The 14,527-nt window shown below is 46.4% G+C and overlaps 1 protein-coding gene across 2 annotated transcripts in view; it reads left to right on the top strand.

The window, feature by feature from the left end:
- DYRK4 (dual specificity tyrosine phosphorylation regulated kinase 4) overlaps positions 1-14,527 on the top strand; it is a 54,159-nt gene that overhangs the window by 22,750 nt on the left and 16,882 nt on the right. The window contains exons 4-10 of one of the 2 annotated variants that reach the window (XM_084956930.1): positions 6,169-6,249; positions 7,205-7,321; positions 8,005-8,149; positions 9,708-9,871; positions 11,367-11,503; positions 11,795-11,935; positions 13,781-13,919. In XM_084956930.1, coding sequence (XP_084813056.1) covers positions 6,169-6,249; positions 7,205-7,321; positions 8,005-8,149; positions 9,708-9,871; positions 11,367-11,503; positions 11,795-11,935; positions 13,781-13,919 — 924 coding nt within the window. Of the gene's footprint in view, positions 1-6,168; positions 6,250-7,204; positions 7,322-8,004; positions 8,150-9,707; positions 9,872-11,366; positions 11,504-11,794; positions 11,936-13,780; positions 13,920-14,527 lie in introns of those variants that run through there. The other variant, XM_084956931.1, reaches the window with a different exon arrangement.

The raw sequence follows: 14,527 nt of genomic DNA, 5'->3' as shown, positions 1-14,527 counted from the left end.
GTCCAGGTTTCCCAGCAATGCTTGCTGAATAGACTTTCTTTTTCCCATTTTATGTTCTTGCCTCCCTTGTCAAAGATTAATTGACCATAGGTGTCAGGGTTTATTTCCGGGTTCTCTATTCTGTTCCATTGGTCTGTCTGTCTGTTTTGATACCAGTACCACACTGTTTTGATGACTGTGGCTTTGTAGTATTTCTTGAAGTCTGGGAGAGTTATGCCTCCTGCTTGGTTTTTGTTTCTCAGGATTGCTTTGGTGATTCTGGGTCTTTTGTGGTTCCATATAAATGTTTGGATTGTTTGTTCTAGTTCTGTGAACAATGTCATGGGTAATTTGATAGGGATTGCATTGAATCTGTAGATTGCTTTGGGTAGTATGGCCATTTTTACAATATTGATTTTTCCAATCCAGGAGCATGGAATATCTTTCCATTTCTTTACATCTTCTTTGATTTCTTTGATTAAAGTTTTATAGTTCTCGGCATATAGGTCCTTTACCTCTTTGGTCAGGTGTATTCCGAGGTATTTGATTTTGTGAGGTGCAATTTTAAAAGGTATTGTATTTTTGTATTCTTTTTCTGAGATTTCATTGCTGGTATACGGAAATGCGACTGATTTCTGAATGTTAATCTTATATCCTGCTACTTTGCTGAATTTATTAATCAGTTCAAGTAGTTTTTGGGTTGAGTCCTTCGGGTTTTCTATGTATAGTATCATGTCATCTGCATAAAGTGACAGTTTTATCTCTTCTCTTCCTATATGGCTGCCTTTTATTTCTTTTGTTTGTCTAATTGCTGTGGCTAGGACTTCCAAAACTATGTTGAAGAGCAGTGGTGAGAGTGGGCATCCCTGTCTTGTTCCAGATTTGAGTGAGAAGGCTTTCAGTTTTTCTCCATTGAGTATTATATTTTCTGTGGGTTTATCATAAATGGCTTTGATTATATTCAGGAATGTTCCCTCTATACCCACTTTGGCGAGGGTCTTGAATGGATGTTGGACTTTGTTAAATGCTTTTTCTGCGTCTATTGAGATGATCATATGATTTTTGACTTTTCTTTTGTTAATGTGGTGTATGTTGTTGATTGATTTGTGTATGTTGAACCATCCTTGTGAACCTGGGATGAACCCTACCTGGTCATGGTGTATAATTTTTTTGATATGTTGTTGGATTCGGTTGGCTAAGATTTTGTTGAGAATTTTTGCATCTATATTCATCAATGATATTGGGCGATAGTTTTCTTTTTTGGTGCTATCTCTGTCTGGTTTTGGAATTAGGGTGATGGTGGCCTCATAGAATGTCTTTAGGAGTATTCCTTCTTCTTCAACCTTTTGAAAGAGTTTAAGGAGGATGGGCACCAATTCCTCTTTATATGTTTGATAGAATTTGCCTGTGAAGCCATCTGGTCCTGGACTTTTATTTGTAGGAAGTGTTTTTATGACATTTTCAATTTCATTTCTAGTGATTGGTCTGTTCAGTTGGTCTGTTTCTTCTTGATTCAGTTTTGGCAGGCTGTAAGATTCTAGAAAATTGTCCATTTCTTCCAGATTGTCAAACTTGTTACCATATAGTTGTTCATAGTATTCTCTTATGGTTTTTTGTATTTCTGCTGTATCCGTTGTGATTTCTCCTTTTTCACTTATAATTTTGGTTACTTGGGTTCTTTCTCTCCTCTTTTTAGTGAGTCTGGCCAGGGGTTTGTCAATTTTGTTTACCTTTTCAAAGAACCAGCTCTTGGTTTTATTAATTTTCTCTATTGTTTTTTGAATCTTTATTGATTTCTTCTTTGATCTTTATAATTTCCTTCCTTCTGCTGACTTTAGGTCTTTTTTGTTCTTTTTCTAATTCGTTTAGGTGGAGGGTTAGGTTGTCAATTTGGGATATTTCTTCTTTTTTGAGAAAGGCTTGTATTGCTATAAATTTCCCTCTGAGCACTGCTTTCGCAGCATCCCATAGGTTTTGAAAGGTTGTGTCTTCATTATCATTTGTTTCAAGATTTTTTTTATTTCCTTCTTGATTTCCTCATTGATTTTTTTCCTCATTGGTTTTTTAGTAGCATGTTGTTTAGTCTCCATGTAGTAGGTTTTTTCTCTTTCCTTTTTCCATGGTTGATTTCTAATTTCATGGCATTGTGGTCAGAGAAGATACTTGAGATAATTTCTATGCTCCTAAATTTATTGAGGTTAGCTTTGTGTCCCAATATGTGGTCAGTTCTTGAGAATGTTCCATGAGCATTTGAGAAGAATGTGTATTCTGATTTTTTTGGATGTAGTGTCCTGAAGATATCAATTAAGTCTAACTTTTCTATTGTTTCCTTTAGGATCTCTGTTGCTTTGTTGGTTTTCTGTCTAGAGGATCTGTCCATTGATGTGAGTGGGGTATTAAAGTCTCCTACTATGATTGTATTCCATCAATTTCTCCCTTTATGTCTGTTAATATTTGTTGTATGTATCTGGGTGCTCCTGTATTTGGGGCATATATGTTGACGATAGTAACATCCTCTCCTTGGATGGATCCCTTAATCATTAAGTAGTGTCCTTCTTTGTCTTTCTTTATGTCTTTTGTTTTAAAGTTTATCTTGTCTGATATGAGTGTTGCAACTCCCGCTTTTCTGTCATGTCTATTGGCGTGAAATATTTTTCCCCACCCTTTCACTTTCAATCTATATGTATCCTTTGTCCTAAGGTGAGTTTCTTGTAGGCAGCATATTGAAGGTTTTTGCCTTTTTATCCACTCAGCCACTCTGTGTCTTTTGATTGGAGCATTCAGTCCATTGACATTTAAGGTGATAATTGATAGATGATTATTTATTGCCATTTTGAACCTCGTGTTCCAGTTGATTCTATGGTTCTCCATTATTCCTTTCTTTTTTTTTGGTTGGATGGTCTCCTGTTATTACCTGCTTGAGTGTTTTGTTTTGTTCTTTTCATTTTTTGCGAATGCAATATTTGGTTTTGGCTTGTGGTTGCCCTGTTTTTTTAAGTATGCTAACCCCTTCCTATAATTGTGTTTTTTAGCCTGATGGTCCTTTAGGTTCAAATGCTTCATTACTATATTAAAATTAAGAAGAGAAAGATACAAACAAACAAAAAGGGTCTATTTATTTCCTAACATCCCTTGCCCACATTTTATGATTTTGATGACTCTTTTTTTTTCCTTTTTAATTTTATTTTGTTTGAAGCATGTTCATGATTAAATCTGTATGCTGGCTTATTTGAGTGACTGCTCTCTGATTGTGGTTTCCTCAGTCCTAGTTCTTCCTCTTCTTTTTTTTTTTCTTTTTTCTTCCCTTTCCTTCCTTTCTTTTTGGTTTAGAGAAGCCCTTTCAGTATTTCTTTTAGCCTGGGTTTTGTGTTGCTGTATTCTTTTAGTTTTTGTTTGTTGGAAAAAATTTTTATTTCTCTTTCTATTTTAAATGATATTCTTGCTGGATAGAGTATTCTAGGTTGAATATTTTTTCCTTTTAGCACTTTAAATATCTCTTGCCATTCCCTCCTGGCCTGTAGTGTTTCTGTAGAGAAATCAGCTGATAACCTTATGGGGGTTCCCTTGTAGGTAACATTCTGCTTTTTTCTTGCTGCCTTTAGGATCCTCTCTTTATCACTAACTTTTGCCATTTTTATTATATGTGTCTTGGTGTGGGTCTATTTGGGTTCAGTTTGTTTGGGGCCCTCTGTGCTTCCTGTATCTTGAATGATTTTCCTATTTTACAAGAAATGCCCGAGGATCATTCTTTCCATTTTATAAAGAGGGGCGTGAACTCTGGCAAACACTTCCTGTGCACATATTCAAGACACTGGTTTAAGTGCTTTACACATATTAACTCTAATCCTCTCCACAACCCCATGAGGTGGGTACTGTTATGAATCTCCATATTACATGAGGAAAGATTCATAGCTTGCTCAAGGACAGGAGCTTAGATCAAAACCCCGCTGACTTCAGAGTACATATCCAGGAGCATTATTTTATGCCATGTTGCTGCTGGCAGAGTCATTCTGAAAGACTGCTTTGCACATGTAACTTCCATCCTTACAAACTGTCAGTGGTTCACTGTCAACCTTAACATAGTGACCGAGTATCTTAACTTGGCAGTCAGTGCCTTCCACAATCCACAGTCGACCCTCAGCTTCAGCTTAACCCGCGTGAGCAGTGAAGGCCCCCAGAGCACGCCCAAATACAGCTGTATCGCCTAATGAGCATGTTCTCTCCCTTCGCTCCCAGGGGAGGCCCTTGCCAAGCAACGCCCCTTCCAAGAGCCCCCGACATCCTCCTGGGCTGATCACTCCCAGCCATTGCTTCCTTCTGTGTGGTCACTCGCTGTCCATGCCTTTTGTTTGGTGTTAAGTCTGGGTTGGGTTTTGTACTTTTGTATTTGTCTCCCCAACTCATTGTCAATGCCAGCTTGTCACTGTTGAAGATAGTTATAGGTTTTAATCTCCACAAAGTTATCTGATGAGAAGTTGGGACTCTGAGACTGGCAACTGCTCAGATATCGTCATTGTCCACCCAATAGACCACGAAATCCTGCATCTAGTACATCTAGTACATGTTAGCCAGTCAAGTTAGTTTTGTGTGAGTTCATGATCCATGTTCTATGCTGCCCCATTCTCCCTTAGACCACGTCCCTATTCTAGGAGATCAGCATGGACTGTTCTAGGAGTTCCCATTGTGGCTCAGCAGGTTAAGAATCTGACTAGTGTCCATGAGGATGCAGTTTTGATCCCTGGCCTTTCTCAGTGGGTTAAGGCTCCGGCATTGCCTCAAGCTGCAGTGTAGGTCACAGATGCACCTCAGATCCAGCGTTGCTGTGATGGTGGCTTAGGCCGGCAGCTGCAGCTCTGATTCGACTCCTAGCCTGGGAACTTCCATATGCCACAAGTATGGCCCTAAAAATAAAAAAAAAAATTAAAAAGATGGACTGTTCTAAATAGTCCCCATCATTACAGGTCTGTGGAAGGTTTGGCTGGGTGATCTTAAGTTGAAGTATTATGCCCAGTTACTATTTCAGTGTGGCCAGCATGCCAAGTTTTACAGGAGTGGGTCTGGCACTGGCTGTGTCTCAGCTTTGGAAAATTGTCATTCAGTTCCCTAGGAGAGAGCTGGAAGCAGACCTCCTGGACTCTGCTTCAAAGAACAGAACTAGATTCAAGCCGTAGCTTATTATTGCTGGACTTTAGTTATTTCAGTGCCATCTTCATGATATTTTCCATATCTATGGAGTATTCACACTTTGTTTTTTAAAAAACCTAAATTTTAGTCTCAACCCTCAAATTACAGCTTTAATGTACGTTATAATTTTTTAAATGTGCTAGCTATAGTTTTTTTAAATGGATATTAAAATAAATGCATAACCATTAGATAACTGTTATCTGTGATCTATGCACCGTTATGTCACATGTCTCCATTGTGTGCTTGCCACCCTTGGCGGGGAGACACAGCTCTGCCCTTTGGTCTTTTCCTCATCACCTCTTTCTAGAGGTGAAGTCCCCTCTGATCAGTTCACTGGTGTCCAGGCTGGACTCCGATGTTCTAGTGGGTTCCAGTAAGGTACTTCTTCTTTTTTTTTTTTTTTTTTTTGTCTTTTTAGGGCTGCACCTGAGGCACACGGAGGTTCCCAGGCTAGGGGTTGAATCGGAGCTACCAGCCTACACCACAGCCACAGCAACGCTGCATCCTTAACCCACCGAGCGAGGCCAGGGATCGAATCTGCGTCCTCATGGATACTAGTCAGATTTGTTTCCACTGAGCCAAGACAGGAACTCCACTAAGGTACTTCAAAGCCACTCTGAGGGTGGAAAGAGTTTCTAGGCAAGACTCTGGGCATTTTCTTCTCTTTAGAAAGAGCAGCTCAGTTTTATGTCTTCCCATGTCCAGGTCACTTAGTTAACATTTTAGGTGAAGAAAGGTTTCTACAAATTTTTTTCTATCAAGTGTGAAAACCACAGGACAGTTCAATCCAAGATAAACCCTCTAGAAAGATGAACTGTTTGGATGTTCATTTGTTCTTTCGTACATCCATTCAGTACTTTGAGGCTCTCTTAGCATCCTAGCATTGGGGTTGGGAGAGCTCTCTTCATGTGTATCCTCTTTTTATTGTCATGAAGAAAAAGAAACATCAGGCCCTAGAGTGAAACCATGTCAAGTATTGTTCCAATTCTCTTGCAATCGATCCAGGTTGAGAGTAAGCCCTTGCTTCAAATCCAGAAGCCACCTTCCAAGATCAAGAACTTCAGAAGGACCCGATTCTTGAACAAGGTAGGAAGTGATGCTTACTGTCTTTCCCTAGAAGAGAATAAGGAAGGTGGGTGGCTGGAGTTGCTTTTTTTGGTTTTTGTTGTTGTTGTTGTTTTGCTTTTAGGGCCACACCCGCGGCATATGGAAGTTCCCAGGCTAGGGGTCGAATCGGAGCTATAGCTGCCTGCCTACGCCGCAGCCACAGCAACTCAGGATCCGAGCCTCATCCGCAACCTAAACCACAGCTTATGGCAATGCCATATAACCCACTAAGTGAGGCCAGGGATCAAACCCACATCTTCATGGATCCTAGTTGGCTGAGCCACAAAGGGAACTCCCCGGAGTTGCTTTTAACAGGCATTTTTGGTCAACTCAGCATAACACGATGAGCCTGCTCTACCCACATCACCATACCCCATCTCTGCACAACTTTAAATGTTCCTGTTCACTGATAGCCAGAGTACCTCTCTCCTAATCAATTGATTGATGCGGAGGGGCTGGGATCCAAGGCAGCAGGTCAAGTCAATAACGTGGAGACAGTGAGGGCTCACGCCACACCAGGGAAGCTTTGCTTTGTGGAGAAGGAAGGGCTTCTCCGGTCAGGGTGGTAAGACATTGGAATGATGTAACAATGGCTAACACTTCTGGAATATTCTACAGAGCTTACCTTGTTGACCTCACAAAAGGTAGGTCCCATTTTTGCCCCCATGGGAGAGCTGAGACACTTGAAGCTCAGCGAGAGCATCAAGGTGACTGTCCAACATCTACAGCCAGCAAGTGGTGGAGCAGGGATTCGAACCCAGAGCCTGTCTGCTTGACCACTCTGCTTTTCTCTCCAAGAACTTCAGAAATAGATTGAGGCCTGGGTTTGGCTCAGGCTTGTCCTTGCTCTGGGGAGGAGGCTGGGAGCACTGTGAGTCTGGAGACACTTTCTTGCCTAAGGTGTCTGCAACGCACCCAGTTTCTTCTCCTGCAGAACACAAACACCTGCTTTACGTCTCTGCCCTCCGTGGACACCCAGGGAAAGAAGAACATGGTGAGCTTCCCGCACATCAGCAGTCAGATCCCGCTAAAGCCACCCCTGCTGTCCCAGGTGAGTACAGGGCGGCGGGCGTGGCCCCGGGCAGGCAGGGGACAGACCTGCTTCCAGTCCAGAGCCAGGTTCCGAAAGGTCAAGGTGGTGGGAAAGCACTTGGGGAGCTGAAGGGTTGGGCGTCTGTCCCGTTCTCCCTCTTTACAATGAACGTGACTGTGTGAAGAGAAGTCGTTGACCTTCTCTATGACGCAGACTCTTTAAAGGCTTGTCCCGAGGACTCCCTGAGAAAAGGAAAGAAGAAGTGTTGGGTGTAGAGATGGTAGAAGCAGCCACATCCCCTCCTTTTCTTGTGTAAGGACCACACAAAATAATGCAAGAAGGTGCCAAGAGAAAGGGCTGTTAGACACACCTAAGTTCAAGTATGTGTGCCCTTGGGCAGGTCACTCCGTCTCCTTAGGAACTGGCCTTCTGCAGAGCAGCAGGAAAGACCTGTTCCCACCCTTCCTGAAAAGACGTCACCGGGGTGGTCAAGTGCAGACTGTAATGCACATGGGTCTCCTAGAGCGCAACGTGAGTCAGAGTGAAATGTTGGGAAAACCTGCTGTCTCACAGTTAACCATTTCACCCTGGAGAGGAAGAATTGTCTGGCGAGACGGGGCTGTCCTGGGTCAGATAAATGGTCAAGGGCACCCAGAAGGGGCCCACACAGTCCTTGATTGCAAGTCTTTTTCCCTGAACAGGAGAGTCAAACTCACAGACAGGTACCGTCCTCTGAGCTCAAGGCTTCAGAAACGCCCTTCCCTCCGAGCATTAAAACCCAAGATCCGAAGCCAGAGGAGAAGCCGCCAAAGAAGCACATGCACAAGGTGCCTCTGACGGCGGCAGGTGTGCCTTTGGGGCGGCAGTGGGGCGTGGCGGGGTGGCTCTGTGGTCCAGGCATCCGCCGAGAAGTCTAAGCTGCCAGGTGTTGGGGTAGTCAGTCCAAACAATGAACCCAAGAGGCAAGTTCAGTCAAGTTCAAGGGCAGATGTACCAGCACTGGCAGAGGGAACTGCCTCATGGTCAGGGGAGACTGAACTTGGCTCCCTGCTGATGTTTTATGGAGGAAGGGGAGGAGGAGAGCTGGGACTGGAGGGGTGGTGAGTCCTGAGTCAGAGTGGGGGGGAGTCTTGAAGGCTCCTACCCCACCCCCTTGGTAAGGAGGTCTTGGCAGAAACACCTGAGGGGGCCCTGAGTGGAGGCTCCTGGGATACGAGAACAGCCAGTGCAGGGGAGCCTACGTCCTTGACCACAGCTCCTCAGAGACCCCCCTGCACTGGCTGTGCACCAAGGGTGCATTGCAGAGGTGGCTGCCCTGGAGGCTGCCAGGTAAAGCCTTGGTCCTCACCTGTGGGCGGGCCTGGAAGATTACACAGGTTTGGGCCAGGAGCTCATGCAAGGTGCAGGGATTCACACCCATCAGGGCTCATGGGAAGGGAACCCAAGTCCTCTGAACATCCACCACGGGCCACACGAGCAGATGCTCAGAGCGCTTCTCCCACAACCTTGAACTTGGTTATCCCTGCTCCTCTTAAACCACCTCCGGAACTGCCCTTGAGGAGGTCAGGTCAGTTCTGAGCTAGTTCTGCCTTTAGAGAGCCAGTATCTGGCTCTCTCAGGCTGTGGCCCTGTCTTCCGGGCAAAGTACCTGCCTCAGTCAGCTTCCACGTGGTGACTCCCCTTCACACATACAGGCATGCAGGTCCTGCCCTCCTTACAGCTTCTTTTTCTCCCAGCAGTTCCTTCTCCGACTCTGGCAGTTTATCAAATAACGTGATAACGCCCCTGCTACCCTCATCCCAGTCTGTCTCTTCTCAGCACTCACCATCTCCAAGATTGACCCCCCTGCCCCTGCACCCCAGACCAGACAGCCTCCCCTGATGCAATACGGGCTGGTTTAAAGCAGAGAAGAGCTAACACACATCCCTTCCCCATCTCAGACCCACTGGCTCAGTGCAGATTTGAGCGGAAATACCTCCCAGGTCTTAAAATGCATGTGTGCTACCTGCCTGGCCCCGGAAAGCATCCTGGTTTGCACACCCTCTAAGCATAGACCTTCGTACAGCCCAATACCATGCGAACTTGGGTGACGGCTGCCTTAACTACACACAGCTGTTGATGCTGCATTGACTCCTGGATCTTCCACCCCCTAGTTCTTTGGGGACTAAATTCTCACTTCCTTTCCTGTGTGTTTCCTCCTGGTTGGTTGAAATCTGTACCACACCTTGACATGCCTCCTCGTTCCCTTTGGCCCCTGTGAGATGCAGGATGCTGGGTCCTTAGCGGGCCACCCTGTAGAGGAAGGTACTCCTCCCCCCAGCTCGTGAACAGGAAGGGATGCTGTTGTCTGGCATATCCCCGGGTTGCTGCCTCTTACCTGACATCTGTGGTGTTTTTCACACAGAGGCCCTAAAGTTTTTTAAGAACCAGCTGTCTTCTTATGAGAAAAGTGAAATCCTGGGCTACACAGAGCTGTGGTTCCTGGGGCTGGAAGCTGAGAAGCTCCACATGGCTCCAGAGAAGTTCAGCAAGTCAAGTTTTGATGATGAGCACGGCTCCTACATGAAGGTGATGAGGGAGGAGGTCACAGCGACTGCTGGGCTTTGGGCCTGAGGGACAAGAGAGAGTCTGGAAAGGAAAAAAGTGTGGGGTATTTTGTAGCATCCGGAGCTGATGTGTCTGGAACTCTAGGCACCCCGAAGGCTTCTGCTAGATGCTAAACCAAAAAAAACACCACTATAAACATGGGGAGAAAAACATGCAGTTAAAAGACGAAGGGAGCTCCCTGGTGGCTCAGCAGGTTAAGGATCCAGCCTTGTCACTGCTGTGGCATAGGTTCGATCCCTGGCCTGGGAACTTCCGAATGCTGTGGGCATGGCCAAAAAAAAAAAAAAAAAAAAAAAAAATCACAAAGTACTCTGCTCAGAGGATACTGATTTTTCCCTGAGAGTATTTGGGGCAGCAGGCTGGCATCCAGGTGAATTCCCCCACAGGCTGTTCTTCTGCACAGCCCTGGACCCATTGGAAAGTCCAGACTGATATAAGATGAAATCCTCGCAATAAACTCTTTTTTGGATTCCTCCAATAAAAGCTCCTGGATGACCTTTTTCTGTTTTATCATACATGTCATTTCCCCCACAGGGACTGGTTCATATTCATCATCTTGACGGCTCCTGTGTGAACAGATCCCCACCACACAGTCACAAACCCTGGACCCAGACACTCACACTTAACCTTCACCTTGGCTGCATTCATGAATCTAACACCAGGAATCAGATTCTCGGAGTGGGGAAACCTTAGAGGTTATCTTGTCCAGAACCTTCGGTCACAGGCTCTGCCACTCAGCGCGCTAAGTGGCTTGTCTGAAAACCCCCAGATAAAGTCCTTCTGATTGAACAGCTCCTGTTGCCTTGACTAGATACCTGTTCCTTAATTTCTAGTGCCTTCGGCGTGTGGAAATTTCCAGGCCAGGATCAAACCTGTGCCATAGCGGCGGCCTGAGCCGCTGTGCCAGAGAGAACTCTGTATTTCTCTACTTAGTTGAAAAATGTCCAAGTTCTGAACTGCTAACTCCAAGATGGAATTAAGTCTGAATAAGTCACGAGGGGAACCAGATCTGGCCAGGAAGTGGCCCAGTAGACACAGAACTGTCTTTGATTGATGGAGACACAGCAGGGATCAGAGAGAATTTCCCCCAAACAGACAAGCTGCCCAACTGCTTTCAAGAATCATGAAATGTCCCAACTGGACAGGACTTTCGGGGTCACTTTGTTCAAGGTTCCTGCACATGCAGAAAACTAGAGATGGTGGCAGGACAGGGATCAGAACCCAAGTTTCCCCAGCACTTTCCAGGGTTCTTTGCACTGCCTGACACTACAGACTTTCCCTGGTGCCACCCTGATGGCCAAGGATCCGGGCAGCGGCCCCACTGCAGTAGCAATGAGATGAGGGTGGTGGTGGCACAGTGCCCAGTGGAGTTCTCCGCAGGTGCCAGCCATGAGCTGGGAATGGGTGGCCCCAGAGGCTATGGCTCTGCTCCTCACCCCTGGCCTGGCTTCTGCAGGTCCTACATGACCACATTGCCTACCGCTACGAGGTTCTGGAGATGATCGGGAAAGGGTCCTTCGGACAGGTGGCCAAGTGCTTGGATCATAAAAACAATGAGTTGGTGGCCTTGAAAATCATCAGGAACAAGAAGAGGTGTGGCTTGGCAGCTGGCACAGGCTGTAGAGGAGGGACCACGTGGCCGGCCCCTTCATGATGCCAGGGCTTCCTGGCTCTGCCTCTCTCTCTGACTTTCCTCTTCTTTCCATTGTCCCCTCTCTCTCTGTCTGAGACCAGGATGGAGGCAGAGAGGAGGCAAGAGTATTGAGCACCTTCTGCCTTGTTGGGGTCTTAGGGAGGGGCTGAGAAAGTGGGCCACCTGCTGCAACCTGACATGACACCGTGTCTTCTGTCCCCACCCTCCCCACCCCTCCCCAAACTTTTCAGATTTCACCACCAGGCGCTGGTGGAGCTGAAGATCCTGGAAGCTCTCAGAAGGAAGGACAAAGACAACACCTACAACGTGGTGCACATGAAGGACTTCTTCTACTTCCGCAATCACCTCTGCATCACCTTTGAACTCCTGGGGTCAGCTGCTTTTTCTTTGTAATTCATTTTCTTTTGAAAAGATGCTTAAGTGACAGAAGAGACACTTGGAAGTCAGACCACTAGATTTGTCTGGATGTGGACATTTCATGACCAGAGTGGACACACTGGCCACTCAGTCATCTAGAAAACCCAAGAGCTGGACCCAAAGCTGCCCATCTCACCCCATCCCTCGGTCACACTGGTCCCCTGCCAGTGTATCAAGATGTGCTGTCTAGGTGCTGGGCTCGATGACATAGCCAAGTCAAGGCCTCTGCCCTCAAAAGTTAAACTGAAATATGTAGGAAAGGATGCACCTTGGCTGCCATGTCCTCACACACTGGCTTTATGACCCTGTGGAGCAGAGGCTGGAACCCAAGGGAGCAGAGGGTTGGCTGCTCAGAAAGGGGAAAGGGGAGTTCTCATCATGGCTCAGCGGAAATGAATCTGACTAGCAACCATGAGGACGCAGGTTCGATCCCTGGCCTCGCTCAGTGGGTTAAACTCAGTGTTGCCCTGAGCTGTGGTTTAGGTCGCAGATATGGCTCAGATCTGGCATTGCTGTGGCTGTGGCATAGGCCGGTGGCTATAGCTCCGATTCGACTCCTAGCCTGGGAACCTCCATATGCTGCAGGTGTGGGCCTAAAAAGGCACACACACACAAAGTGGCAGAGGGGAAGGTCTTTGATTTTGAGCAGCCAAGGACAGGAGCAGATACTTTTGGTAAGAGAGCAGAACCTGACTTAAATAGACAGGCAACTTTGGGTGGGATATTAGAGCTGAAAGAGCGTGCTAATGGGAAGGGCGTGCTCATTTGATTCCTTTTCTCTCTGGGAAGACCATCTGATGCCATTTAAATAAGACCAGGAACCCAGAGTGCATTGAGCAAAGGGGGATCATCAGAGCCCAGCCCTAGAGGCCCAGTGTTGCTGGCATCACTGTTCTGGTGGCTTGGTACACCCCAGACACCATCACTGATGGGAAATTCCAGAACAGCTAAACTGAATCAAAGGGAAAGTCAACACTCTCCTCACCATCTCTGATGATGACAAAATGCGGTTCATGTTCCAATTTGCAGAGCTGAATTATCTTCCTGTGGCATCAGGGACCACCCAGACTGCCTTTGTTGGCTACTAATTGCAATGCAAGTTAGGATTAGGATGCACTGTTTTTTGGTTTTGTTTTTTTGTTTTGTTTTGTTTTTTTGGTTTTTTTTGGTCTTTTCTAGGGCTGCACCCACAGCATATGGAGGTTCCCCAGCCAGGGGTTGAATCAGAGCTGCAGGCGCTGACCTACACCACAGCCACAGCAACGCTAGATCTGAGCCACATCTGTGACCTACACCACAGCTCTTGGCAAGACCGAATCCTTAACCCACTGAGCGAGGCCAGGGTTGGAACCAGTTTCATGACTGCTGAGCCACAACAGCAACTCCAACACACACCCATTCTTTTTCAGATTCTCTTCCGTATAAATTATCACAGAATATTGAGTAGACCCTGTGCTCTTCAGCAGGTCCCTGTTAACCATCCATTCCATATACAATATCGTGCCTATGCCAGTCCCAAAGGTCCACACTTTTAACACACACGTGTTTGTGTTAAGTGATTGAAGAACTTTGCCACCGCATAAGAAAGGTACATCTGAGAGACCAGCACAGTAGCGCTGTGCCCTGACCCACCATCAATCAATGGGAAAGTTGAGTTTATAGGACGTGAAAGCCCCGCCTCCTGGTCTGAGCCTTGCCTCCTGCCCCAGGGAAACCAGGTGGAGTGGGATTGTTCACAGGTTCAAAGTCGGCTCCATACTGTTCACGCCAATACCCATCCCGTCCTCTCTCTTTCCCAGCATCAACTTGTATGAGCTGATGAAGACCAACAGTTTCCAAGGCTTCAGTTTGTCCATAATTCGCCGCTTCACCCTCTCTGTTTTGAAGTGTTTGCAGATGCTTTATGTAGAGAAAATCATTCACTGTGACCTCAAGCCCGTGAGTACGACCTCTGTCCTGCCAGGGGAGCTGGGTCTCACCCTCAGAAACGGTTTGCCCCGCTCCGTTCCCCAGGGGTCACTGGCCAGCTCTTCCAGATGGAAGCCAAGCATCATGTTTGCAAGTTGCGTAAACCCAGTGGGACGCAGGGAGGACGAAGGCACGGGAGAGAGAGGTGGTGGCACGGAGGCAGACGGGAACCAGAGGACTGAGGGCTTAGGGCGTGTGGAGACGTGTGGTTTTGGGGCATAGGGGGCTGACTCAGACCAAGGAACCTCACTAGATACTTGGTAGCCAACCTATGAGCTAAGGGATTTCCTTGAACAATAGAGGAAATATTGGAATATGGGATAAATACGTGCTCACTAGGGAAGTGTACACACAACCGGGAGAGTTTCGTGAGCATGAATTCAAGAATCAGGGAGTCATTCTTAGGGACTTCATGGGTATGTCAATGACCTGGGATGGCCTGACGCTTCCACCCCCACTGTAGAGCTATTTCTGCCAATAAGAGGGAATGGCCAGCCCCATTTAGGGAAGGAGCCTTTCCACTGGGCTAGAGATGCGCTAGAAATTCCTACTTTTTAAAGGCTTTTGCTGCTCATCAT

Source organism: Sus scrofa, chromosome 5, assembly GCF_054392235.1.
Source record: "Sus scrofa isolate SSC_HxYL_T2T_F1_AM1 chromosome 5, Sscrofa_HxYL_maternal_Yorkshire_Landrace_v2.0, whole genome shotgun sequence".
NCBI classification, from domain to species: Eukaryota; Metazoa; Chordata; class Mammalia; order Artiodactyla; family Suidae; genus Sus; species Sus scrofa.
This window is presented reverse-complemented; position numbering and strand designations above follow the sequence as displayed.